The sequence below is a fragment of the Vanessa atalanta genome, chromosome 24 (assembly GCF_905147765.1).
Source record: "Vanessa atalanta chromosome 24, ilVanAtal1.2, whole genome shotgun sequence".
NCBI classification, from domain to species: domain Eukaryota; kingdom Metazoa; phylum Arthropoda; class Insecta; order Lepidoptera; family Nymphalidae; genus Vanessa; species Vanessa atalanta.
The window spans coordinates 4,658,324-4,686,284 of record NC_061894.1 but is presented as its reverse complement, the minus strand read 5'-3'; the positions used below and the strand labels follow the sequence as shown (position 1 = coordinate 4,686,284).

The 27,961-nt window shown below is 31.5% G+C and overlaps 1 protein-coding gene across 1 annotated transcript in view; it reads left to right on the top strand.

The window, feature by feature from the left end:
- Positions 1 to 27,623, top strand: part of LOC125073527 (facilitated trehalose transporter Tret1-like) — a 28,914-nt gene extending 1,291 nt beyond the window's left edge. Inside the window, exons 2-7 of the mRNA XM_047684388.1 lie at positions 13,201 to 13,430; positions 16,089 to 16,412; positions 18,391 to 18,526; positions 24,010 to 24,233; positions 24,874 to 25,059; positions 25,736 to 27,623. Coding sequence (XP_047540344.1) covers positions 13,201 to 13,430; positions 16,089 to 16,412; positions 18,391 to 18,526; positions 24,010 to 24,233; positions 24,874 to 25,059; positions 25,736 to 25,993 — 1,358 coding nt within the window. The 3' untranslated portion in view covers positions 25,994 to 27,623. The remainder of the gene's footprint in view (positions 1 to 13,200; positions 13,431 to 16,088; positions 16,413 to 18,390; positions 18,527 to 24,009; positions 24,234 to 24,873; positions 25,060 to 25,735) is intronic.
- The last annotated feature ends 338 nt before the right edge of the window (positions 27,624 to 27,961 follow it).

The window sequence follows — 27,961 nt, the reverse complement described above, 5'->3', positions numbered from 1 at the left end:
TTTTTATTTCGTCATAGTCAACTGGCTCGTGTGGCAGTTTGTGCAGTCTCGAGATATGGTGAATCCCGTGCTGTGGAAATTGAGATTTATTATTTTTATGTATATAATTCCGGTGTGCGTCTGTTACTTTTCCTCTTTTTCTACACGGCTTAACCGATTTTAAATAAAAATTTTTAGATCGTCAAATAAAAAAAAAGTTATTGCATTACAAAAAACATGTTATCCTTAAATTTCAACCGCTCAGCATCATTCAACGATCTTTTAATTTAATATTTTTAAATAAAACCTCATTATTTAAAACAAGATCACTAGATGATCGCTTGATTTTTGCGAAGCCAGGACTTAAAAATAGTATTTATTCTACACAAAAGTATAGTAGCAACCTGTTAGAGTCCCACTTCCCAGAAGTGGCTTCCCAAAGGCCTTCTCTCTTATTTGAGGAGAAAGTTTTTTTTGGAGCACCACCACGGTGCTCCAATACGGATAGGTGGATACAAGTGGCAAATTCTCAACCACCTATACAGGTTTCCTCTCAATGTTTTCTTCGCCACCGAGGACAATATGTATTATAAATACAATTTAAGCACATGACTTCAGTGGTGCTTGTCCCGAATTCGAACTCAGAATCATCGGTTAAGATTCACGCGTTGTAACCACTGGGCCATCATGACTATATAATGCACTTTTTGAAAGGTTTTTAATTCGACTCCACATATTAGTATGTGAAGGTTAAATCTTGCAATTGAATTTTAAATTAGTCTGTTCGACCGATTGAGTGAAATTTGTGAAATTTTACCCGCTTCTTGTGATAGTGACATATTGACAGTTATTTTTAACTTTGCCTATTAAAAAAATAAATCTTGGGTTCAAAAAAATTAACTAATAAAGCATATTACTCAATACAAGATTATATTAAAGATAAAACTCAAATTCCTTTATTCAATATAGAAGCATTATACTTACTTATTGATAGTCAAATTAAACACTACAACCGGTTCGGAAAAGGAAACACCCTGACCTGAGAAGAACCGGCGCAAGAAACACAGCGGGTCTTTTTTTGTTAATCTAATTAAATATATATATTGAAAATGAATAGTAATAATTGATTTATAGCTGGGATATATAAAAATTTAACTGTAGTTTACTGACATACTCCGTAATTAAAATGGTGAAAAGGAATAACTACTGAACTTCTTGCCGCTTCTTCTGTGTAGAATCTATTTTGCGAACCGTTAGTAACTCTACATTTAATTCAACACTATACTAAGTATATATATATATATATATATATATATACTATACTATAAAATGCCAATTCAAACGTGATTTAATGAGGCTATTTGAATGAAGAACATTTCGATTTTGACCTTATAAAATACATAAATATTATATATACATAATAGGTAGGTAGATTTTATTTATTATTTCTATCTTCACAATCTCGCTTTGATATAATTATTTTTTTCAATATACAATAAATCAAAACACTATATACCTTTAGATTATGTTATTATATTTGATACTAGCTGTGCCCGCGACTTTGTGCGCGTTTGAATTTAACAAAAAAATTATTGTTGTAGCATAAATTACCTTATTACATGAGCTATCTGCCAGTGAAAGTCCCGTCAAAATTAGCCCAGCCGGAACAAACAGACAGACAAACAAAAATAAAAAAAAACAATGTTGTATGTACCGTGTATACACACATAAGCATTTAGTAAAAAGTTATTTTAATATTACAAACAGACTCTCCAATTTTATTATATGTGTAAAAGATATATTAAACATATTCCTATATATACATATATACTAATATTTTTCAACCACCATTACCAGTAATATTGAATATATTTAAATGAGATTTACATAGTAATATATGATTCACCATAAACCATAGAATATTAAAGCTATGTTGTTGCACAAAAGCACGCTAGTGTCGAGCGTATGTTTCTTAGTATTCGACAATTAGCATATGTATACGAAAACAGTGTTTGTAAAAAAGCATGCTACTCAATCGAAAGTCTTTATTTCTGTAATACTACAAATATATTTTAAATGTAATACTTTGTACATTATGTTTATTAATAATAAATCGTTTTAAAAAGTTCCTCGTTATGAAATCTCATATTATAGTTATTTAAATTAAACGTCACGATCGAAATAAATTCATTTAATCACCTTGTGCAGTTGTCTCTGACGCGATAGAAACAAGCATGCTTTTTTCAATGCTTTAAACCAACACAAGCTCGCAAAGAACTCGCAATGAGTATGCTTTAAATGAGCACGCTACCCAGCAAAGTAACGTGCAATAATAACAGCATGTGTGTTCTAGATATCAGCAGAAATCGTCCCCTCCAAGCGAACTTTCCCCCTCTTTCTCTCATTTCTTTCTATTTTATTCGATTGTTTATTATATTTATAAACTTTTTTTTTTTTTATTATTATAATTTTGTAAATTTAATTTAATTATTCTCAAATTTTGTATTAATTTCATTGTGTCTATGCTTAAATAAATGATATAATAGCGAAAGAAACTTCATTTCAACCGAGAGTACCATTACACCTATATTTTGTTTGCTATCTTCTTCTTTCAAATATCAAATCAATGAAGACAGACAGAGATAAATCTGTATTTAATTTAAAAACAATCAAAATTCTAATACTATACTAATACGAGACATATTAATAGCGACATATATTATGATAATGTATCTCAGCTGTTAATTTCAAGGCTAAGTCGTTGAACCGATTATATAACATTTGGTAGAGATAATGAACCCTTGAGTTACGACACGCTACCTTTACGTAAATATTAACCCCTAATTTTTTAATATCCAATGTGGTTAAAGGTCAGGCGCAGGCGCGACAAACACTTCAAATTTTTTAATTCCTACTGAGAATTTCTATCAGAAAAGTGAATATTTTCGTAATGACCCGACCCGGCCATTGACCCGTGGCCTTTGAGATATGTAGCCTCATAAGCTTTCCACAAGAACAACGACAGATTTAAATACTTGCCATAACAAAAAACAAGATAAAAACCAATGATATATAATTATGACGCGCGGTATGCAACGTCAGTTCGCTATTCCGACACAAAACATAGAATTAACGGATAGTGTTCTCGCGTAATATTTTAAACGAAACGACACGGGAAATGACTTGGTGAATTATGTAATGTTTGGTTCTGATTATGATGTTAATGTCTTAACTAATTTACTAGAAATACATATTACTGTTTCGTTCTTATGTATGGAGTTAGAAAGGATAGCAAACATCGTATTTTCTTAATTTTATTTTTTTTAACATTGCTGCACATTTTGCGTCACTTAGAGCTGTAAGAATAATATTGAAATTCGCCGCAGAAGACAAACGTGATAGTGTCATATCATTATAGTAAATTTCGCATATCAAATATTGTCGTGTTTGATATGCGAAATTTACTATAATGATTTTAAGATTTAATGGATATGGATGTCAAAATAACGTAACACAACTTGTCTGGGGTTAGATACAATTTGGATTCTTAGAGAGTAAATACTGCTAGGTTTTCTGCTGCATTGTTTCGTGGCCAATTAGTCAATTCAGGTTGAAATTTTAGTAGAAAATTATTTATAAAAATTTACTTTAAAAAGGGTTTTTAACTACATTTAAATTTCTTCTATTTATACCTTTGTAACCTTCTTAAAATGAATACAAGAGTAATCGTAACCGAATAATTAATTCGTAATCGAATAGATGATAATTAAATTTATTAGACTGTTTAAGCTTTCATCTGCGTCATAGAAATAAAAAAAAAAAAATAATGTCACCGCGCCCAAAAACAATAGTCTAAACAAACTTCAATTTCATAATGACTACTTTCTCTATCTCTAAATACGTCGTCGGTATTATCAATCTAAATTAATTAATATAATTAACACATTTATTCGGTGAAAATGGATTTATAACGGTTAAACAATCGTTGAAATAATCTTTAAAGCCATTTATCTAACTGGATTAATATAAAAATATACATATTTATATACATAATAAAACTAACGGATTCGCTATATGTTTAATGTCTATAATTGGCAACTTGATTAAAATGCTATATTTGTGTGCCTATTTCTATAAACTAAATTTTTAATAAATTTCCATAGTATAAGACTATTAATTGTATTAATATAATATAATTAACTTAAATTCGATCATAGTAGCCAATTTCAAAGATTAAAACTAAGATATACCCATATTAAAGACGCAAATACAGGTCCATTCTATTCCTCTTTGTCTTCTGGGGTGGCGGTCTCAGAATAAGTAACCAACCAGAGACGAAAGATCAGAGTGCAACCCCGGCATGGAGGAGACATACTGCAAATTTTCTCATCAGTGCTAATTGTTAGTGAGAATATATTGAAAGAAAACTTCCGTAAAAAAATATTTACATAAATTACGAAACTCGAAACAAATCGGAATGTGAAAATATCAAGCAACACCTCGTCCTGAACGTATACGTCCTATACAAATTCAGACTAAATTATTTGTAAAGTACACAGTATTTTAAAGAATAATATTAATCATATCTTTTATGACTTGTTAAAAGTGTTAGAAATTAGTGAGGAGTGGTTTGTTATGTCTATTATGTAAATAATTTCAAAGATTTATTACATGTTTTCTCTAAGTAAATATGCTTAAAAATTAATAAACCGTTATATGTAAAGCTCTAAAACTTGTAAATTATCAAAGTTAAAGTAGTTTCCTACGAGATTGTTATTTATTACTTATAGTCCGAGCTTCGTGCGTAGGATGTTAAGAATAATTTCTGATTCGAGATGTATACGGGCGGAAGTTGAGCCGGTTCCCACTGGGTCGTGACGACACATTTATCGATAGTTCGGTAGGCTCTTACCCTTGTCACTGGGTCGTGACGATACTTTTAGCACTATGAACTGTGTCGTTTATACATTTATGTGTATATCTTACGATACGACATGAATACTAAACTAATGTTACAAAAATATATTGGTCTACATTGGCTCGAAATGGGTCTATTCAGGAGAAACTACATTGAGAATTAGAATAAGTTCTTCGCCATAAACAATTGTGGCCGAAACTAATTTATAAGTATATTAAATTTTGAAAATATTAATTTAATTATTCCAAACAAATAATTAAAAAAATATTCTGAATTACTTATTATCTGTATATAAAGAAAACAGTTAACAGTAACTTTGTTTGTCCATGTCCATTACAGTTACCAAAAAAACAAAAAGAGTTCAGTCAGTACATTCGAATGCAATGTCTTCCTCAATTCATCAATAATGTCTATGGTCGAATTTCGATCACAGAACGAACATTCATTTTAATAAATAGATGCAATTCAAAGCTTCTAATTCTAGGTTTACTTATACAACGGGGTTATGTTTATCATGAAATACTATTTCACCTTCCAGACCCAGAACATCCATTTAAATGCTTACCTAAACGACTAACTGCGCACACGATAAAATGGAAACCTGCTTTAAGTCCTCTATTTGTTATTTAAATCGATAGACTTATAATTTATATTTTATTAATACTTGTTTTGACATTTTAATTAATTTATTTGTAAGAATATTCAAAAGCTCTTCCATTTTACTTTAAATTGATCAATGATTACATGATGAAAATGGTATAGCGTCAATCATAATTCACAGACTTAAGTATACATGTGAAAAAATTAAATTCACATACAAAAAATGTAAAAATTTTATTATAACAACATTCAGACTTACAACGAATCTTGATCAAGATTAATTATCTCAAATACGAGCTTGACTTGACCAAGAGATTTTAATCTATACTAATATTATTAAGTAACTCTGTCTGTATGTCTGTTGCTCTTTCACGGCCAATACAATGAAACGAATTTAATGAAATTTTGGTATGAAGTCGATTGAAATCCAATGAAGTACATAAGGTAACCTAATCTAACCTAACACCTGACGGCCTCGTCCTGAAACGGAACGAAGCTGCGAGCGATAACTAGTATAACATATCATTAAAATACAAGCAAAACCCACGGCAAAAATATAAAATAAAAAAAAAATTAACAAATAATCTACGAAAACTTGCTTCGAATCGCGCTGCAACTTCTGGTATAAATGTGCCTCTAAGTTATTTCAGTTGGCGGTTACAAAAAAAAAAACTCGTTGAATAATATGTTACGCGTGTAAATCCTGGTTTGTTAGTTAGTGAATAAAAACAGAAGTGAAAACAATAATGTGATTATTCGTAAAATAGGAAATAAAATATAAAAGTATTATTTTAGACAGATCGTATAAAATACACAAGGTTATTGTACAAACCGAATAATTACGAAAACAACTGATTTTAATTTAGATGTAATGTTAATTGTTTAACACGTTAAAAAAACATAAAGGTATCATTAGACAGTAAATATTAAAATGGGTAAAGACCTATCTTGATAAAGACAAAATTTATAAGTTATTTATAAATATTTGTCAGAATATCTTTAACCGAAATTTCCAAATTATGTATATAATAATTAATTTACTTTTCAAATATGATAAAGTCAAGATTTGCATAATAGACCTATTTCCGGTTACTGTATAGAAGACTAAAATAATTCACCATTCTTGCGGATATTGTTTTACAAGCCAAAAGTGATATTTGATTCGTTTGTAAATAAATCGATGTGTGTATTGTTTGAAATATGTCTTACTAGTTGATAAATACTATTAATTGTCTATGGTACCTTAATGTCTTTGACAGTACGTCAGTAATGAGTAATGAATGGGTAGGCCGGATTAAGAAATATACAACATTTGAGATTCTGAAAATAACGCATTGATATATTTATTTGCCAATAAAACAATATTTTTAGAATGACATTTCGCGTAAATACTAAACCAATGAAATACTACTAATTAATACAAATTCAAAATATTCGATCATTTACTAATATTGACAGCATTCAATGCAATAAACAAATATGACGTTTAATATTACAGAGCTGTCAAAATAAAACTGAAACATTTTAAAGACTCTATTTGAAATAAGAAAACTATTAATTAAAATCATTTGTTTCTAAACATACAAAACGAGAGATTAATTAAACTTTATGTGTAACTCTCTTGATGAGTTACACTTACAATACATACAAAAATAAAACATGTTTATTAAGTATTCAATTGTAATACGGGTTTCGTTATTAAAACATCTATGTACAGTCATTACAAATATATAATAATACAATATATTAATCATATACGAGCTTATCTTTTAAATTTAATAACAATAAAAATCTATAAAGATACAAATTATAATTATACAAGAAAATAATTTACAGTAAATTAAATCGATTAGTTGTTCCGTTGCTTCAAAGACGTACAGGCTAATAAACAGAGTGTTCGTTACACACTAACAATGTTATTTATCTGCGCGTACATAACACGCGTTCCAACTCATTAGGACACATCAGCTGTGCAATTGTTTTGTTTTTAATACACTCGGTGGCGGGTGAACGAACGACGAAGTTTTGACGTGCTTAAAAATAACCTTATACTAAAAAACATACCAATAATTAACTTTGAATCTTAATAGAATCAAGATTGGAATCATCAGTAGTTTTTATAAAAACTCACTTCGTATGTCACTTGTGAAATGTTTAAACGACTTTAAGGATGTATGTAAGGTCAAATCCACAGTACATCTATTTATTTTTTAATGTTAATATACATGTAGAAATGTCAATGCCCAATCATTTCTGTTCGCATTTTATAATTTGCAATGAAATATGTCATTTTGATTAATAATTTACGTTTTTTAATCAACTTAATACGCAATTCGATATTTAAATTTAAATATTCCAATGAAAATGTGACTGCATCTATCATCAATGATAACACATATTACGTCGTTATATATTGTCAAGCGCTGCGTTGCCGCATCTACTTGTCCAATACGGTGGACGTACTGAGTTGAACAGCAGTTCACAGAACGCTACTGAAACGTCAAAAGTTAATCACGAATATCTCCATAACGACATCGGCAACACTGGCATTTTTTTCCTGAAAAAATGTATGAAGTTTCTGAAAATCCTTCTTTTGGCCGTGCATTGACTACGATACATATACTTTTTTATTATTTTAGTTCGATTTCGTGAACTTGCGGCACGAATAACACGGAGTTAAATGAGGCTTTTATTATCAAATATTTCTTTCAAATCATCGGCTAAGTTCCTTTTTCTTTTTTCCAATCAATGCAGCGTAATCAACTCCATTATATATTCTAATAAAAATTTATCGAAAGTAAGATAAGTAGATATATTTTAAATACATCCTAATATGTTTTAATTATTACATACAGTCAATATCGCACATCACTTCCAAACGTTTCAGAATCGTCTTCGCATTGATTTTCGATTTTGTTTTAACGCCATAGTTCAGTTTAATCTTTAAATAAGACATTTTATTAAATATATAACAAAAACAATATGGCGTGTTTATTTATAAGCAGATCAGAGCGCCAATTCTACTTAAAAAATTACCCTATCGCAACCGAATCGCAAAAGTTTCGTAGTCGTTGTCGTTCAGCTATTTTTCTATTCTACAAAAATCCAGTTGCGGTTCGGTCGAAGTTTGATCGAAATATAATCGGAATAGTAACGTAACGATAACGGTAAAGTAGAATTAGCCATCAGTTACGATATTAAGTTTTGTTTTTTTTTTTTTAGTAAAGGTAGTCTTGCGCTCGCTACAATCATGCCTAATGAAGTGCAATAATGAGGTCTTGGTTGATGTAGCGCCGTTTATTCACTCCTCGCTTTTGTTGTTAAGTGCTATTTAAGTGCATAGGAAGTTGTCAGTAAGGTTGTAATCTTATATAAAGAAAGGTTTATCAAAACATTCTTACGTTAGATTACTCGGAGATAGTTTAAATATGTCAATTTCCGCTGATAATAAGTTTAATGTTTTATTTCATAAGAAAATACATATAACATTTTTAAATTTAGTGTCAAAAAACATATATTATAATATAAATATTCGTTTTCGTTTCGATCGAAGCGAGCCAACCTAATCATAGATGGAATTAGCTGGTTTGTAGATTTCAAAGAAAAAAAAAATTTGTTTGACAGACGTTGGAGGAAAAAGTTCTATACTGTTTTGTCTTTGCCTATTTATAAATAAAACATATCACTACTAATGGAGTCATCGTTTTACTTTTCTCATTCTTTTGTTTTTTAATAATCCCTTAGTTATCGCTAAGCCAGTTAAACACAGATAAACATAATTAATTGTATAAGCTGGATGTGATTTCGTTCAAGTTTTTTATAGGCGTGCGAGTACCTTGTTACTTAATTAAATCGTTATTTATTTGTATATTTGACAATTTTGACATCAGACGATTAAAGAGACATGTCACGAATTCAATTTTGAACTGTTTTTTTGAAATACGTCGATTATTCTAGACATCTTTAGTGGAAATGAAGAACGACTAAAGCGCCAATATTGTACTTTTGAAAAATACGATTTAAAATTAAAGCTATAAATATCATTTTTAAAAAGTACCAATGTGGTGTTTCAGTTTTTCTTTCTTTCCATTGACGTCAGGCATATAAATGCAATGAACTGAATTGGCTATTCGAAGGTTGACTTTAATGAGCTTATAATAACCCAAAATATTATTTGAGGCACTTTAAAAAGTTAAGTAAATTAACAATCCGTAAAATGTCCCACTGCTGGGCTAAAACTCGTCCTTTTATTGAGCATTATTCTTTGATCAGCATTCGTGTTGTTATCTTTTATTTTTTACCTGACATTTTTAGCGCGACAACATTCCGTCGAAGATTTAAAACATATTGATTTATTTTTTAAAGGCTCTTTATTTTAAAATATTTATAATTATAATAAAAGCCGTATAAAACGCGAACGTTGGCCCATAAAAGCTTGTTTCCATGCAAACATTATGACGTATCAATAATAATAATTGCATCAGTAATATATTTATAAAATACTTTTTTTATAACATAAGCCTTAAGCGATACTAACGATCAATCAAATCGTATATTTTTAAAACAAGAAACGTCTTACTACAAGTAAAGAATGACATGTACGTACTCCTTCTTGGTAGGTGTGTAATTACAAAACAATTTATTGCAGATTCTTCTTAGAACAGACGGTGAATTCCTCGTATTGTAAATAATTTAACATCACTTTGTTTTACAAATTTGTAAATTGATAGAAAAAATATTAATAAAAAAATGTTGAGGAAATCGATTCATTTAACAAAGTTAAAAAAATGATTCTCCCTAAAAATATGTTTTGGAGGTTGGTCCACCAGGCTGTACCAGCACGGAGGCCCGCATAGGCGGGCCGACCGTCAGGGCGTCACGGTAGCATGCGCAAGCGATCCCGTGGCGCCCGCCGAAAGACGGAGAGGGTACCGCTGGTTTTTTAGTGGGTAAACCCGGCGTACCTGGGCGAACTCGGCGTCCAGGGCTCCGGGGAGTCCCACACACCCCCCCACATTCCATCACGTGGGAAGCGCGTAACGCGTTTTCCAGCGAGAAAAAAAACCGAGTTTAGTGGAATCCAACAAACGTATCCATAATGAACTATATAAATACATATTTCTCATCTTTCTGAGTTTGTTTCACTGGTTCTTCTCAGGTCGTCGTGTGGTGAGTGTTTATTTCTGAACCGGTGGTAGATTTTTGACAATCAATAAGCAAGTGTACGGTTCTATATTGAATAAAAAAATATATTTTTTTCATTCTGACTACATAAAATAAACGAGTAGAGGTCAGTAGTGCCAAAATTTCAAACACGTAGTGTCAGATAAAATCCAGGGGTTCCGATAACTAAAACAAGCGTAAACAAGTGACGGTTAGTTGCAAGTGGACATTGGTCTAGAAGCTTCGATTATTACATGAATTAACAAGAAAAACAAAATGATACAGTTGCCGAGAACGACCCTTGTAACCAATTGATTTTCAATTACACAATGACTTGATTATAAAAGTTCATTTTATACGATACAGCTCAGAGCGCATATAGTACGTATACGTATGCATGTGTGTTTGAGTGATCAAGATAGGCGTAAAAATAATTGGATATATTTTCACAGTGAAATCATAAAACAAAATACAGATGGAATATTATAGTGAAGCAACAAAAGCAATTTTTTACATAGATACTTAAGAAAAATAGAAAATGAATATAAATGCTTGATCTACAATTTTTGTCTGACCGATTTTTATGATAACTCAAACAGTTTATTAAATGCAATTAAACTCATATTTTTGACCTTGGACCTTGAATGTTTTTAAGCAGACGTAACGTCTGCTATATGTATATGTCATCTGTAATAGTATACTCAAGATTTTACAAGATATAATTATATGTATATATGTTTTGTTTTCTGGCACGCTTCGTTTTTACACAAAATATATTTTTTTTCACACATATAAGACAGGATCGACGAAATAAATAGACTAGACCTGAGACAGTGCCGAGCTCAACATTAATGCCCCATTAAAGAAATTTTGCATAGTATCGAAAATGGATACACAATAATTCATTATCAGTAATTTTATTAAGTAGAACATTTATTATATCTATATTATTTAAATTATATTTTGGAAGATTAGAAAAGCATCTTCGATAATGCGATGATTTCTTTTCGCTTATCCTCCTAATTTTGCCGCCGGAAACCTGGCTCACTCACCATTCGAATAAGAATAAGTGATCGACGAGTGGTACGAACCCAAAAGCCCACCCACCATCTATAGCGATGTGACTTACATAACGTTTGATGTTTACGTGAAGTATATCTGCTATAAATAGAACATTATCCTTCAGATAAATGAAGAAATGTTTGTAATTAAACACGTGGAAAACCTACATTAGTCGTTGCCTACAAAGTAATAAGTATCGAATGAACGACCTGATTGCATCAAATGAAATTAATTATACTACAAATAGTTGATTTAAATTGTAAACATTACATAAGAGAAGTCGATCGTATAGCACATGTACTATGGAACTGTTCATGTGTGTAGTGTTTACTATGTATTAATATATGTACATAACTATATCAGAGTTATTTGTTATTTTGTTAGTGAATATTCATTTACCAGATTTGTTTTTTATTTTTATCTTAATTAATTCGGATTTTTATTGGTTGAGAAGTTTTTTTCATCTTTAATTTATTTAAATTTTAATTCACGGCTCGAAAAGATAATGTGAACTTTAAATATGAGTATATTACGTATACGTCTACGTTTTCTTTATTTTCTGTGTAATTAAATAAAAGATTCAGAGAAAGCTAGTGTACAAATCGTAATTTCGATTATCTGAGCCAAAAATTAACTAAACTCCAGTCCAGTCCCCCACCACCAATAAAGGCAATAAATAGACAATCATTTTCCTCATCATTTCATTTCAATCTATCATCTATCAAAAAATTCACCACCTTTCAGAAATAGTTGTTAACATTTTTGCATTAGCAGCCTGTAAATTTTCCCACTGCTGGGCTACAGGCCTCCTCTCCCTTTGAGGAGAAGGTTTATTTGTTTATTTATTTATTCCAGGAAATAAATAAATAAAGCATATTACACCACGCTGCTCCAATGCGGGTTGGAATGCGGAATACACATGTGGCAGAATTTCGTTGAAATTAGACACATGCAGGTTGTAGGTGTTGTTCCTCACGATGTTTTCCTTCACCGCCGAGTACGAGATGAATTATAAACACAAATTAAGCATATGAAAATTCAGTGGTGCCTGCCTGGGCTTGAACCCGAAATCATCGGTTAACCACATTGGAGCCGCATTGGAGCAGCGTGGTTACACCACGCTGCTCCAATGCGGGTTGGAATGCGGAATACACATGTGGCAGAATTTCGTTGAAATTAGACACATGCAGGTTGTAGGTGTTGTTCCTCACGATGTTTTCCTTCACCGCCGAGTACGAGATGAATTATAAACACAAATTAAGCATATGAAAATTCAGTGGTGCCTGCCTGGGCTTGAACCCGAAATCATCGGTTAAGATGCACGCGTTCTAACCACTGGGCCATCCTGGCTTCAAAAATATTAGTCTGATTATACTGCCCTTCATAATATATACTGTTCAAAAACTAAGACAATTATTAAGAATTAATAATATATAATAATTGTACTATATTAATCACATTTATTCAATTGTTCACAGTGGTGCTGCCCGTATTCTCCTATGGCATGGGGATCGGTTGGTTATCACCAATGGGAGCACGGCTCATGTCTGAAGATTCACCCGCAGCAGAAGCAGTACATCCCGATGTAATATCTTGGATGGCGTCCGTCCCCTACCTCGTCGGTACACCGGCGGTATTTCTATTCGGGTTTATAGTGGACAATTATGGAAGAAAAAAGGCGCTAATGTTGACATCATTTTCGATGGCTGTAAGTTAGTTAGGATTAAAAATATACTATGCTAGTAGCTCGTCCCGATTCATCCAAAGTTATCCCTTCCACTGTTCTCCTTTAAAGTTAAAATTTCTGAAACTCCTTTCTTAGCAGATCCGTACGTTATCAATTAAACATATGCTACAAATTTCAACTATTTAAACACATTAGTTTTTGCTATGCGTTGATAGTCAGTGAGGACATTTTTTTAAGAAATAGAAAATACAATGTTTTGACTAACTGTCTAGCAACACAAGTCATCAAGAATAAGTCACAGGTTCTGCACATATCACTTGCGCACTTCGTATGTGGAAAGCTGCACTAACAGAGGATTATATAAAATGTTTGATTTTTAATTTAATCCTATAGAAGGTCAACCAGGAAAAATAAATATCATAATTATGCGTCTTAGGGATTAAAAGTGCTGTTCTGAACATGCACAAAAATATTAATTTAACTTTCCGCGAGTACAGTCGCGCTTAATAGTACTATTTTCCATAATTAATAAAGCTATAATTGTTTTCATTTACCTGTTTAAAAACTACAATAAAATTCACATTATAATATTATACGATGTTTGTCGTACGTTGTGTATAACGTGACCATACGTTTCGTTTCGAGCGGAACATTCCCGTCTTTAAAAAAAAGCCTAAAAAGTCCAAAATCCAAACCAAATTATAGGTATAATGCTAATTACGTAACATTAAAGTATTTTATATTTAATTATTAAATGATGATTTCATACCTAAAACGTTTATTAAAATTTAAAAAGAAATTTTGAGCTCCACGTCTTTCGGACGTGACGTATTATTTTTTTAAACTCATTTGTTAACTTCCCGCTCTTATGGAATAATTAAATGGCCGCACTATGTTATGTTGAGTAACTACACTATACATACATATATGTTTCCAATAAGATTTTATTCAAGCAACCTTTGTAATAACAATTAATATGATAATTTCACGTAATTAAGTAATTTATTTATTATTAATAAAATAATAAATTAACAAAGCATGTGTCGTATTAGTGATTTCGCTATAGAACTTTTTATTTATGAATATAAATATTAAAATTATGCAAAACCAATTCTTGTGTTATAGACATGTTACAGATAGGTATAATAAAAATCTGTCAATATTTCATTGATTTTTGATTTAAAAAAAAAACGTGTTGCTAGAATTTATATACATTGATGACATATATATACGGAGACATTTAAGTATCCAATTTTCACCAACGCCAATAAATCTCGAAAATAAACCATAAATCTTCTGTTCTAGACGGTATTCTTGTTATATCTCAGTTCTCTAACGAAGTAAAAATAAATATTATTTATTTATTTATTTACTTAGGACAACCAACAGTAGATATAATAACACATTGAATACGTACAATATAACAACTTGAATCAAGGAAAATGTTCTACTAATCAGGTAGTCTCGGCATGCACTTATAACATTACAATACACATATTTTATAAAATATTTTTAAGTGAAAACAAATTACACTAAAAAATTAAAATAATTTAAAAATAAATATTAAAATACCAAAAAATAAATTTTTAAAATTACATATTAAAAACTATAATGTAATATATAACTATATTTTAATATTGGCTTAAGGATACTACTTATATTGCGACTTACAACATTATTTCACTTTGCTTATCAGTGATAAATATCAATAATTGATTTAATTACATTTACATTATGGTATTAAACGGCTCACTGACTATGTTAAGTGTAATATTATGTTCGTGTAATACCAGTTAGTGGTGGACTATATCAACGGCAGATGGAGTCAATTTAAATAGATCATGCGATTTATAAAAGAAGTTAAATTTATAAAAAAAAAACTATTTCAATTGACTATTTTTATTTCACTTCCAAAATTCCGATATCAACTTTGCTGATATTATTATACACGTTTCACGAATAATCGATATTATCGATTACTTTAGATCTCGATTAGTGATTTAATGTCCATTCTATGTAAAAGTTGTTTATCTGTGGTTACGGCAGAGACCACGCCACTTCTCGCACAGTTTTATCATCCTTTTTTGGACAATTTCAACCTTTCTAAGGGCGTTGTGGATAGATCTAGAAGCCTGAATATTCAGTGATCAGAAGGACATGCTATGCCTAGTTATGATCCCAAAATATTTATTTACGATTAATCGCCATCCGCAACCGATATTAATATAACTTTAATACAAGAATAATCGAATAATAATATTAATTTATGCATTTTGTTTACAAGCATAATATAAGCGCTCAGATCCCAAATAATATATAGATTTGTTGCCATGCGATTTATTACAGAAATAAATCGAACGACATTTTCATTCGGTCATTATATTTATTGTAGAAATAAAGATCTCTATGGTCACTTTAAATGTTAATAGATAACTAATTAGGAAACAATATACGACGAAGTTTTTCAATCGGTGTTTCCATAGATACTAAAAAAACGACTTAGTTTTAAATCAGATCTAACAATTTTTTCAGTCGAAGGCGACACTTCTTTTTTAAATTTATATCTTTATAGAACGAAACCCGTCTTTAGATTGTAACACTTCCTTCCATTGGAATACACGCATGATTTACTATTAAACGGCATATTACGAACTCATTCAAATGTATTGATTTTTTCAGGTAGCCTGGGGGTTAAAATTATATTCCACTGAGAACTGGGCTTTGATATTAGCTCGAGCTGTCATCGGCCTTGGAGTTAGTGGTTCATATGTGGTAACCCCTCTCTATATAAAAGAGATCAGTGACGATTGCATCAGAGGTACACTGGGGAGTCTTGTAGTTTTATCACAGAATTTGGGCAATCTCCTGGTGTACATAATCGGAGAGTATTTGTGCTACCACGCGACCTTGTGGATTTGTTTAGCTGTACCACTGATACATTTATTGGTCTTCCCAACGATGCCAGAGACTCCGTCGTACTTATTGAAAAGCGGTAAAATTGAAGTGAGTTGGTATTATTATTTATTATATTATATATATAACATAAAAGGGATTACTGTATAAACCCGAAAAATATGAAAACAAAATAATGATTTTTATACATGTACGGAATTTTATCTCATGTGTTTCAACGAAGCTGACTCAACAATTAGTCTTAAGAAAATTCAATCGAGCACCTGGTCTCAATTTACGATGGTATATCTTGTATCTACATACATACATCTTGTAATTAATCGACGTTTTTTCCGTCCTGTAATTGTTTTTATCATAAGACAGGTCTGTCAATTGGTTTTGAAAATTATTTCCTTGTTTACGCATCTCTATGTGAGGTGGTTAGTTTCAGGGCCGGATCTACAATATGGCTTTTTGGGCTTCAACCCAGGGCCCCGTGGACTCAAGGGGCCCCCAGCTAAGTCAAGTCAAAGTCAAAAATAGACGATAATGCGATAGAATCCATAACTTGATTAAATTAAACAGATCTACGTTCATCAATTCTACGTTCAAATACCTCTTAGGTGGGCCACTAGGTAGTATTAGCCAAGGGCCCCCTAAACTTACGGTCCGGCCCTGGTTAGTTTGCTTGTCTATCATCCTGGAATATTAAAAAGAGACGATTTATATGATAATAATATATATAGTTTACCGTACCATTACTTGACATTATTATGAAAAGTGTGTATATTATTGCATCAGGCAAAAGTCTCATAAATAGGGCATCACTATTTTTTTTTTATTTAACGGATTCAAATCCTGTTTTCTGTTAGTATAACACTAAACCTCTATTCTTAATTATTTATTAACACTTTATACACATAATTAAAAGAACACCCGCCAAAAAAACCCACTCACAAATAGTCCTTGTTTTTTATGATAAATACTAAGATATGTCAGTTTTTATTATTTAACTAGCTGTGCCCGCGACTTCGTGTGCTTTGTTTGAATTTAGGTTATTTGGATATTGTAGCGTGATTTTATTTTGATTCTATTTATAATTCTAAAATAAAAGTAGCCTAAGTTACTCCTTATTACATCCGCTATCTGCCAGTGAAAGTCCCGTGGAAATCGGTTCTGCCGTTCCCACAGATTAGCCGGAACAAACAGACAGACAGACAGACAAAAATTGTAAAAAATGTTATTTAGGTATATGTATCATGTAATTTTAATATTACATACAGACTCTCCAATTTTATTATATGTATAGATTAAGGCATATTCCTCTTCTTTTCGTCGTTCGCTCTTGGCAAAACGGTTTTGTTATGCGGTGTTATGGCATGCCAATTTGAAGAAAATGAAGCGCTTAAACACAAATAATTCCATTTCAATTAGCGGTGATATTCTGTAAGCAATCATTTCGTATCTCGCTGGTGAAATTCTGTGAACTGACTATGCGTTATACGCTACTGTGATGGGTGTAACCTTTAATTAACAGCGATCATAGTCTATGTCTTATATAACTCTCTGATATTTCACGGGCATTTAATCGGTCATTATAGCTCTCTTGTAGTTTCGGATGTAATGCAAGATAAAACTTCTATAATGTCATAGTAAATATATCAATGAACTTCCATTAAAATGGCCAATATGAAAAATAGTGGCCAATACAAATGTATTGGCCACTATTTTTCATATTGGCATCAATCAATCTACTATGTTTTTATTAAATTTGATTTTTTGTATATAAATCAGCAATTTCATAAGCGAAGAATAATTATAATAAACGATAAAAACCGGTGAATAGTATTCGTTACATAAATCGAAAATATAATATAAGGTAAAAGATAAATAGTATTAGTTAATAAATTTATTTATTCCACGTAATATTCAACGAATTATGTATTGTTTATTTACTGTCATTGTTATTACAAGATAATTAACGAACTAATACTGAGTTTGTTGCGGTTTTCATCACTAGAATCTACATTTAAATATATGCTTGAATTATGTTTTTTAAAATTTTGTAATGATTACAATTTTTCTATAGGAAGCTCGCTCAGTTTTGGCCTGGTTGCGCTGCCGGCAGACCACTGACACTGTGGTGGACAGCGAATTACAGACATTACTCTTGGAACTGGAACAGAGTAATTCTAGAAAGTTCTTTCCAACGTTAAAGACTTTAGGTATGTGACATTAATTTTATATCTACAATTCAAATTAGCCCTAAGACATTTTTATTCTATGCATAGACGATACGTTTATGGAATATGATCTAGTTTTATCTGGACTTTGTACTAATAAACTTTTAGCATAACGCGTGTCAATAGGGAAACGATTATTAAATGGCGGTAATAATATATGCTAGTATGAGCAAAAGATTATAAGTTATCCATATACATTATGTAATGAGACTGAGATTGACGTAGACAGTCAATGTAAGTACTGAGTATCTTGACGGTTCTTCTCGGTAAAATCTACTTTCCGAATCCGACGCAGCTTCACATTTAAATCAGTACAGTAACATTATGGTCCAAAAGTAATTTTATGAGCGTATTTGAGTACAGAATATTTTGATTTTGATACAGAAAGATTGAGTTGGTAAAAATATATTGGGTTTTGTTCGCCTGAACTCTTTGCGAAAGTTCCGTCCGGTCCCAGACAAGGAGACTGAGGAAACAGAGTCCAAGTGGTTCATGCATTTACTTGTGCACTGTAAATATCCTGCACAGTTTAAAAGTCTCCTTAATTAGCTGCAGTGACCAAAATCGGACCATGTATCGAGATTCATTTGTTTTTGTTTGGACGTAGTTGAGTTTGTCAGATAAATGAAGTATAAAGCACTCGCAATAACACTTGATGTATATTTGAACAGAGATGAATGCGTGTGAGAGAAAGAGAGAAAGATAGGTTTGAAGAGAGGTGGTCCATTGATTAGAACACGTGATAAGAAGCAGATTGTGAGCAGAAGATCATGCAGTAGGTATTGTATTTCATTCTACAGCAATCACTACTGAATTTTCATTTGCGTATTTTTTGATATTCATCTCCTGCTCGCTAAGGGAATACACTCCTTATCTATCCCTAAACATCCCTATCTAATAAAATATATTTATTATTTATATTTACAAATCAGCATTAAAGCAGCGCTGTAAAGTAAGTTGCAAACCTTTTCAAAAGGACAGCAGAACTTAGCCCAGCAGTGGGTTAACATTAAAAGACCGTTACAACACTTCAATGTTTATATCAAATAAATATAAAATCTTATTGTTTTTTTACACTTACACTTTTATTACTCGAACTAAGAGTGCGACAGAGATGCAAATAGTGTGCGAATGAGTTGGCGCGATATCGATCAACATTTTTGAATATTTTATATATTGGCAGGGGTATAACGGCGTTTTGTTTTTTTTAATTATAGCATTTATGGAAAGATTTGCAAGCCCAAGCCGGCTTAGACAAAGATTTAATTATTCAATAAAAATTCAAACAGGTATATTTTATTGGTTTTAACGTTAAATATATTTACTTATTTAAACATTATATACATAAATAATTATATTCTCGTAAATCAGATTAAAACAAACTTAATTAAAAAATAAATTCCAAAATAAAATATCAAAAATTTATTTAGAAATTTTATAAGTCTTGCACGAAAACTTCAGACGAAAATGGCGACCAGATCCCGAAATTACGTTAAAATATTTAACATTTTACAACTACCAATTCAACACATTATTTAAAAAAATGTACTTTAATCCCCTGAAAGTTTATTTATTACATATTCAAAATTCGATTGATGTCTAAGTAAATTTAATAAAAAAAATATTTTTCCTGACCAACACTGACTGAAAGATTGTGAATTATAAAAAAATAAAAAATAAATTTTACCTATATTAAAAATGAGGAAACCTTTTTGTGTTGTGTAACTGAAACACATATACATAAAAATTATAGCAGAAGATGCATCGCAATTCGGAAAAGGTTGTAGGATAATAAATGGCGGACACGGTCAGCCGATAGTTGTGCGTGTAAAAATAAATCAAATATGAGAACATTATTTAAGAGGATTGACGTGAAATATGAAGAAGTACTGTTTATTCATAAATAACTAATAAACTTCTGCTAAAAATATTTTTTGTCGTTAAACTAAGTACTGCACAGGTTTAAGCTCTTTAAAATAACAGGTCCTTGCAGTTCCCCGCGCTGCGTTTCGATCGATTACATTCATAAATTAAATTATTAATGAGTCTTCCACACCTTTTTCTTCAATATTTTTTTGGTTGATGTAAATTAGAAGAAAAAAAAACGACGAAACAAGCTATTTTATTTAAATTTGTCAATAAAATTATCCTTTTACTATATACCTATTTTACTTATGGAATATTCCACGAATCGTTTTCTTTTAACGAAATGCTCGTTATTCGTGAAGTCGGCGAAATAATTTCCATGCTCAAAACGAAAAGCTACATAACAAACATTTGTATTCAATAACTCAATGTCATAACTTCAGCAGTGTACATAAACCCTAAGAGCTATACACAAAGTAACAACTGTATACATTATCCAATACCCTTAACCTAGACTCGACAAGTGCAAGCAGACGTATTTACAATTCGTTAAATAACCCTTTCGGCCATAACTTTAATATTGTTTCCGTTGCGTCGAGTTGTTAGTGACCGTGGCTACAAAGTAAGGAGTAACGGTACTCCAAGTGGTAGCTAAACAATACTTCCCATCGCAAGTAACGAATTGACATTGCGTTGACATTCCGTTTATGCGACTGAGTGGTTCGGAAGTCTACCTTGGTGATGGCAAACATAACTGTGTACCGGTCGCGCCGGTTCGTCCTATTTTGGTAACGGTTCGATAATCGGATATATTTGTTAATGGATCTCTTAATGGGTTCATAGCAAAAATGCGCCAGAGTTGACATTTAAATATTGGAATCAACGAAAGTTAGATATTAATACCTGATGTCGACTGCCCGCTTCGTTTTGTCTTGGTTAAGATGTAACTGTTTCTTTATAGTAAGTAAATTAATCTATAGGCATTTTAATACGCCTAAAGATTGTTTGAGCGTTATTTTTATGTTCCGTTTTCGAAAACTTGTTATCGAATAGGAAATATATATATATATATTTAATATTATTAGTGTTGAATTAAAGAGGTTAATAGTTGAAGTTCCTAGTTGATTGTTGAACAATATTATGTTTAATTTGCTATTATTTAGTAAAGCTTCAAGAGGCGTGATTGTGTGCGGCAGTGTCGTAGGCAGTATCTAAATACGTCATGATTTCATTTGTGCTACCAATAGTATGACGTCAAGACATTGAATAGTATTTTGCGATTAATCTATAGTAATACTGTCGTTCATCATGACTGACAACAAACGAGCAAAATTGAGTCTAGAAAACTGAAATATCGGACGAAGATCTACTTTATAACGTAACATGTAGCATCATTGAATTGAATGACAATGGAATTTCCATAAAATCAATTTATGGGAGGAGTGGGAGGGATTTTAACCGTCAAAGGCTCCTAGTAAAAATAATAGCTTAGATATTTTCTTAGTAATTAAAATTAAAATATTTATTATATCATCCAGTGAAAATAAACCAAAAATTTGATGTGTACCTTGCTTGTATAATTTTTATTAGCAGACGTTGGATCGGTAGATATTGAGACATGAACTATTATTAGCCATTAGGTGAACTTTCGAATATTTGAAAACGAAAAATATTCGATTAATCATGGCATTATCTTGTAAAACTTGCCAGGAATGCGGCTTCGTCTTCTAAAATTATATTTAATTTTTTTTGGAAAGTTTATTTAGACATTTTTTTATGTTTAAATTGAAATCAAAGAGTTTTTTAGAATTTTTACATTTAGATAGGACAACTAATCACAGACAATTTTAGAGATTAAGACACAGATCATTCTAGTACTTTTTAATGATTTGACATATACGTAATAAAAACAGATATTGGGTTTCTCAGGCGAGAAATTTAAAAAAAAACACTCGACCTTTGCAAACTCTCGTGTTATGAGCGTGCACTATATTATCCCAAGCTAATATTGGCCGCCGTGGCTAAAACGGCCAGAATATTATCATAATCTTTAAACTGAAGTTGAAATCTCTGAAAAACTATTTCCAAATGTTTATTTATAAACTAACTGTGCCCGCGACTTTGTGCGCATTTGAATTTAACAAAAAAGTTATTGTTGTAATCTAAGTTACTCCTTATTTCATCAGCTATCTTCCAGTGAAAGTCCCGTAAAGATCGGTCCAGCCGTTCCAGAGATTAGCCGGAACAAACAAACAGACAAAAGTTTAAAAAAATGATATTTTGGTATATGTACCGTGTAAACATACATATGTATGTATTTAGTAAAAAGTGGTTATTTTAATATTACAAACAGACACTCCAATTTTGTTACATGTATTATAGATAAAAATAATTTGTGTACTACTTTTATTTATGAATAGCGTTAATTTGACCATATTTCGACCATTCGACGTCAAGTAACCTGACACCCTATTTTCGGCTAAAGTTTCATATCCAATCATTATATTTTTCTACTTTTTACGATTGTTTCTCTTTGCTAGACCGTTACGTGTTATTGAAACCGCTTAAGGGCCGGTCCAATATGATTACGAAAGAATGTGTAACTTATTGTAACTATTTTGTTTTCGAAATTGTATCTAACAACATCTAGTTTTGTAAATAATCTTCAATTCTCCGAAGGTTTTTAAGGAGATCTCTTGTACGAGATAAGCTTACATAACTAAAATATCTTATACGAGCCGGTTTCGCATGGGTTCAACTTCTAAGTAACAAAGAAAAATACGCTTAATAAGAAAATATTAAATATTAGTTCCTTACATATCAAATTGGCGTTTTATACGGGAAAAGATAAAGTCATTTTTTTTTTTGTAAAGTATAGTTAAATAATCAATGTACCGTACCGTTGTTATCTATGCACTTTTGCCATCTCATAGATGATCCCTTTCTAAAACAACCATGTCTCCGGCCGTCCACGGGATTGATTCTGAAGGTCGAAATTTCCAGAACGAAAACGTTGAAACCAAAAACGTAACGTGCTTTCTTTTGCGACACCAGCGCCGTACACATAATTAATCCTTCGAGCTGTTACTGGTACCACGGTAGAACGCGTACTCTTAAATTTACCGATATTTCATGTTTTCCATTGTGCGGTAATAAGCAACGCCTAAGACAAAAATAATAAGGAAAAAACAAATGAATAACTGTTTTCAAAACTCAAATGTACCAGCTATATTAATTTATAAATTTGAATTTGGAATTCTTAACCAAATAGGAGATATTTCAGATCGAAGTGGTCAGTACCACAAAACGTTAATTTCATATGTAATAAGTATTTATAATTATTTTATAACTAATTACCTGTATGTAAACCACAAATGAGTAATATGAATAATATAAAAATGGATTTGAATCGTAATTATATTGTGAAAAATATATCAAAAATTGTCCACGGCCGAAACATTCAATTTGCATAAACTTTGACTGCCGAATTAAAAATTTCATGTTACAGCCAGGTATCCGAGCACCGTTTCACATCGAATATTTTTTTTACATTATCTATAGTATCAAAATAAATAAAAATAATGATTCATTATTTCCAGTGTCTGACCGCAGCACATTCCGCGCGTTCCGAATAACCTTAACAATAACGCTTGCGAGGGAATTGTGCGGTTGCCTGGCTGTGCTACACTTTGCTTCGCTGATCTTCAGTAAGGCCGGCGGCGGCTGGGTCCTGTCAGCTAATGAACAAGCAATGGTGTTGGGAGTCGTTCAACTCGTCGGATCTTGCACTGCGTCCACTTTGGTCGAAAGGACCGGCCGGAAGGTACGATATTTAAAAAAAAAATCCAATAAGTAACTTAAATTACCTACAAGAATTTATAGAGCGATTATTATTAGATATATCTACACCGGGGTGGGTTCGATTTCAATATGTGACAATTATTCGCAGCTGTTGCAATGGGCTATTTGACTGATTTTTAAAAACCATTTTATATTATTTAGTAAAGGTTAAGGAACCCAGTAAAAGTTGTTGTTTTTAATTCTAGTACATATTTGCTGAAAAATATCAAATTAAAATATATTTAAAATTCCATATGGCGGTGCAATGGAGTCGGTGACGTCACATGCCTGTTTTGTTATCTGTGGCACATACAATGTACTTGCAGTAGGTAAACGAAGTTCACAAGCAAGTGACGTCATCACAAGCCCGACCAATCAAGAGCGTTTTGTATCACGTGACAAACTTAAAAAAAAAAAAAACATTTTTCTTTAAGGATTTTTGAAAAAAATAATTAATATTTTCAATTTTCATTAATAAATAAATATTTTTAAACGCAAAATATATACTGATTACAATAATTGACACTTTATTGTTCGCGTTGTCAAATAGCCTATTATTAACAATTTATTAACACCTTTATTAGAAAAGCAAAACATTATAAAAGATGAATCCCACTATATAGCCGTTGCTGGGCACGACATGCGCGGTGTCGGGCGTGGCGCTGGCGGCGCTGGGCGCGTGGTTCGCGATGAGTAACGGCGAGCACGCGTGGCTGCCGGTACTGGCGCTGTGTCTGTGCATCTACTGCGACGCCGCCGGCCTGCAGCCCGTGCCCTTCGTCATAATGACCGAGATGTTTTCTTTCCAGGCATGTTTATATTGTTACTTAGCTATATATGTATATGTATTATTTTATGTTATTAAAGTGGCAACACTTCCTCCGATACACAAGTTTCCTTCGATGCTTTCCTTCACCACCTTGCATTATAAATCCAAATTATGCATCATATTAGATATTATGCAGGATATGCTTTGGAGAAACTACAAACAACACTATTCAGAAGAATACGGTATAATACGGTATAATACAGAAAGATACGATATCGGAATGGAAATAATCTCTGCCCCAAATTGAGACAAGCAAAATGTTGAAGGTTATTTTGAATAAAAAACATTTTCATAAACTTGTTGTTAGCGGTTTTCTCGATGCACAGAATTTTATAACATATGATACGTCTTAACGCTTATAATATCAATAAATTTTTAAATCATTAAACATGTCACGGTTTCTCTGCATGAACATTGGGAACTATACGCATATACAGACAAAAACAATACAGTTCAGGACGTATTTCTACTCTACTTGTCAATCGAATTTCTTTTGTTTTTTTTTTTTCGTTTGGTAGTTTTTGACCTAATTTATTATTACACTATCTAGTTACAATAATATCTCCGTAAATTTATTTCTTTATTTAGTCCTATAAATTTATTTCAATGGGTACAAAGTATATTTTATCTGCTATAATAAATGTTATTTGTTTCAGTACCGCGGTACGGTCACGTCGATTGTAATAGCATTCGCGTGTGCTCTAGTCTCAGTACAGCTGCGCGTCTTCCAACCTTTGGCTGCAGAAGTTGGATTATATCTAGTTTTTTGGATCTTCGCCGCTGTATGTCTCGTCAGCACGGCCTACATCGTCTTCTACGTTCCAGAAACTAAGAGGAGATCTATAGAAGAGATTTATGCAGAACTCGGTGGGAAGAAAGAAAAAGACCCAGAAGCTGACGTTACGAGGCTCTAAGCTGATTGTAATGTTTAGAAACGGATTTCTTTTGAAGCAACTTGTCAATGTGCTTTGAATAAAGGCTTATTAATAATGCCGATTATGTTGCGAGTTGTATAGTCATCATCGTAGTAGACATATGTTCCAGTAATTAAATATTATTTTTATTTTAAAAGATAAAAATTATCCTTAATGTACGCTGTAAGTTTAAACGATATTTTATCTAAGTATATTAATAGCTCTGTTGTCTGTGGTGTTAACTTTCTTGGCTTTAATCAGTTTTTAATGTTAGTATGTGTTAATATATCTTCAGATATATATCAACGTCTGGCCGCTGAGAAAATGTGTCTGAGAGGTCTGTAGTCGAAACAAAGATGTCACTTTGAGATGGCGAAGAATTTATTATATTTTATATGTATATTATTATAATATTGCCATTAGAACTAATATCATTAAACATTGTATTAATAAAAAATCGACTTACATATGATGTTATAATGTTGTGATAAATTTCATTTTAAACAAAAATGTTTTTTTTTTTTAATACGTACTGCGCTTTCATAAGATCAACCCGTTATTTTTGATAGTTTCATGACCAACAGACCGACGTCAGAAAACATTCTCTCAGCGAGCGGACTTAAAAATCTTTATATTCATAATTATTTAAGTAGTGTAAGTAGAACTTATCTAATCGAGAAAAAAAGAAAAAATATAAAAATGTAGTCGTAAATTAATATATTCTAGCATTAGCGGCCGCCGAAAATTAAGAAGTATATATATCGAGATACGGTATAAGAAATATATAGCCTCATCGGTTGTTTGAAGACGAAGACTATGTTAGATAATATGTTCACTGATAATCGTACATCGGTTACCTATCTAAAAGTTTAGCTACTTAGATTGGTGTGGATGTGGCTACATAGAATTATAAGAACATTTATGTAACTTTTGACAAGGCCCAATACTGTTATTGGATAAGTAATAAAGAAAACGTTCATTTCATTTAAATAACAAATGAGAGTAACTATATTAAAAACGACTCCATATTATGTATTAAAGGGAAAGTAGGAAACATTATATGGAGTGTCGCATTACAAAGGAACTAAAACAAACGAAAAATTTTTTCATCTTGGTGTGCGTGACAGCTATATTGTCACTCGCCAAACATCATACAACTTTACTAGTGTACATGTACTTAGTGGAAATCTTTTGAAAAAAGTGATTTAAAGTTTCTATTTCTTATACCGTATCATAAACTATGAGTGTCTTCAATTTGACAGTTGTCTGTGTGTTGTCAATGTCGTTGGAATTGAAAATTTTGGTACTTGAAACTAAGGGTCAAAGTAGCAGTGCCTACTGCGTACAGCTTACTCTTTACAAAATCAATTTGTAAAATTAAAGAAAGATAATATTGCGTTGGTGTTTAACAGCTTATCCTTGACTTAGATGTTAAAATTTGAGCTTTCTCTCTTTGATTTTTGTTCAGTAGAGGAATTCCACAAGAATATTTGTTGCAAAGCTTACAAAATTGTCCGCTTATCGAGAACATGTATTATGGCTGTAGAGTAACTTAAAAAAATGTCAATTTTTTTTGTATAAATTAAAATATTTTAATTTATTTAGTTATATTTTATTTTAATTCACATTATGATGCAAGTATATTATTTAAAATAGATAAAGTATAATTAAAACTCAAATAAAATATGAGATCGTATTTTGTTTGTATACAAAAAAACACATATGTATGTGATAGAAAGCTCTTTAATTATTAGGCAGTATCCGATACTGTGAAGACTGGTGTTAATAAATATTTACATGGAATAATTGTTTATTTTTTAATATCTTTATCAAAAAAAATTAAAAGAGTATCTGGAGCACCTTCTGGAGAAGTGCCTCCATTCCTTCTTAGTAGAATTTAGGAGTAAGATTGGACCTAATTTCATCACTACTCTTTGATGAGCACAAATGTGGCAGAATATGAAAACA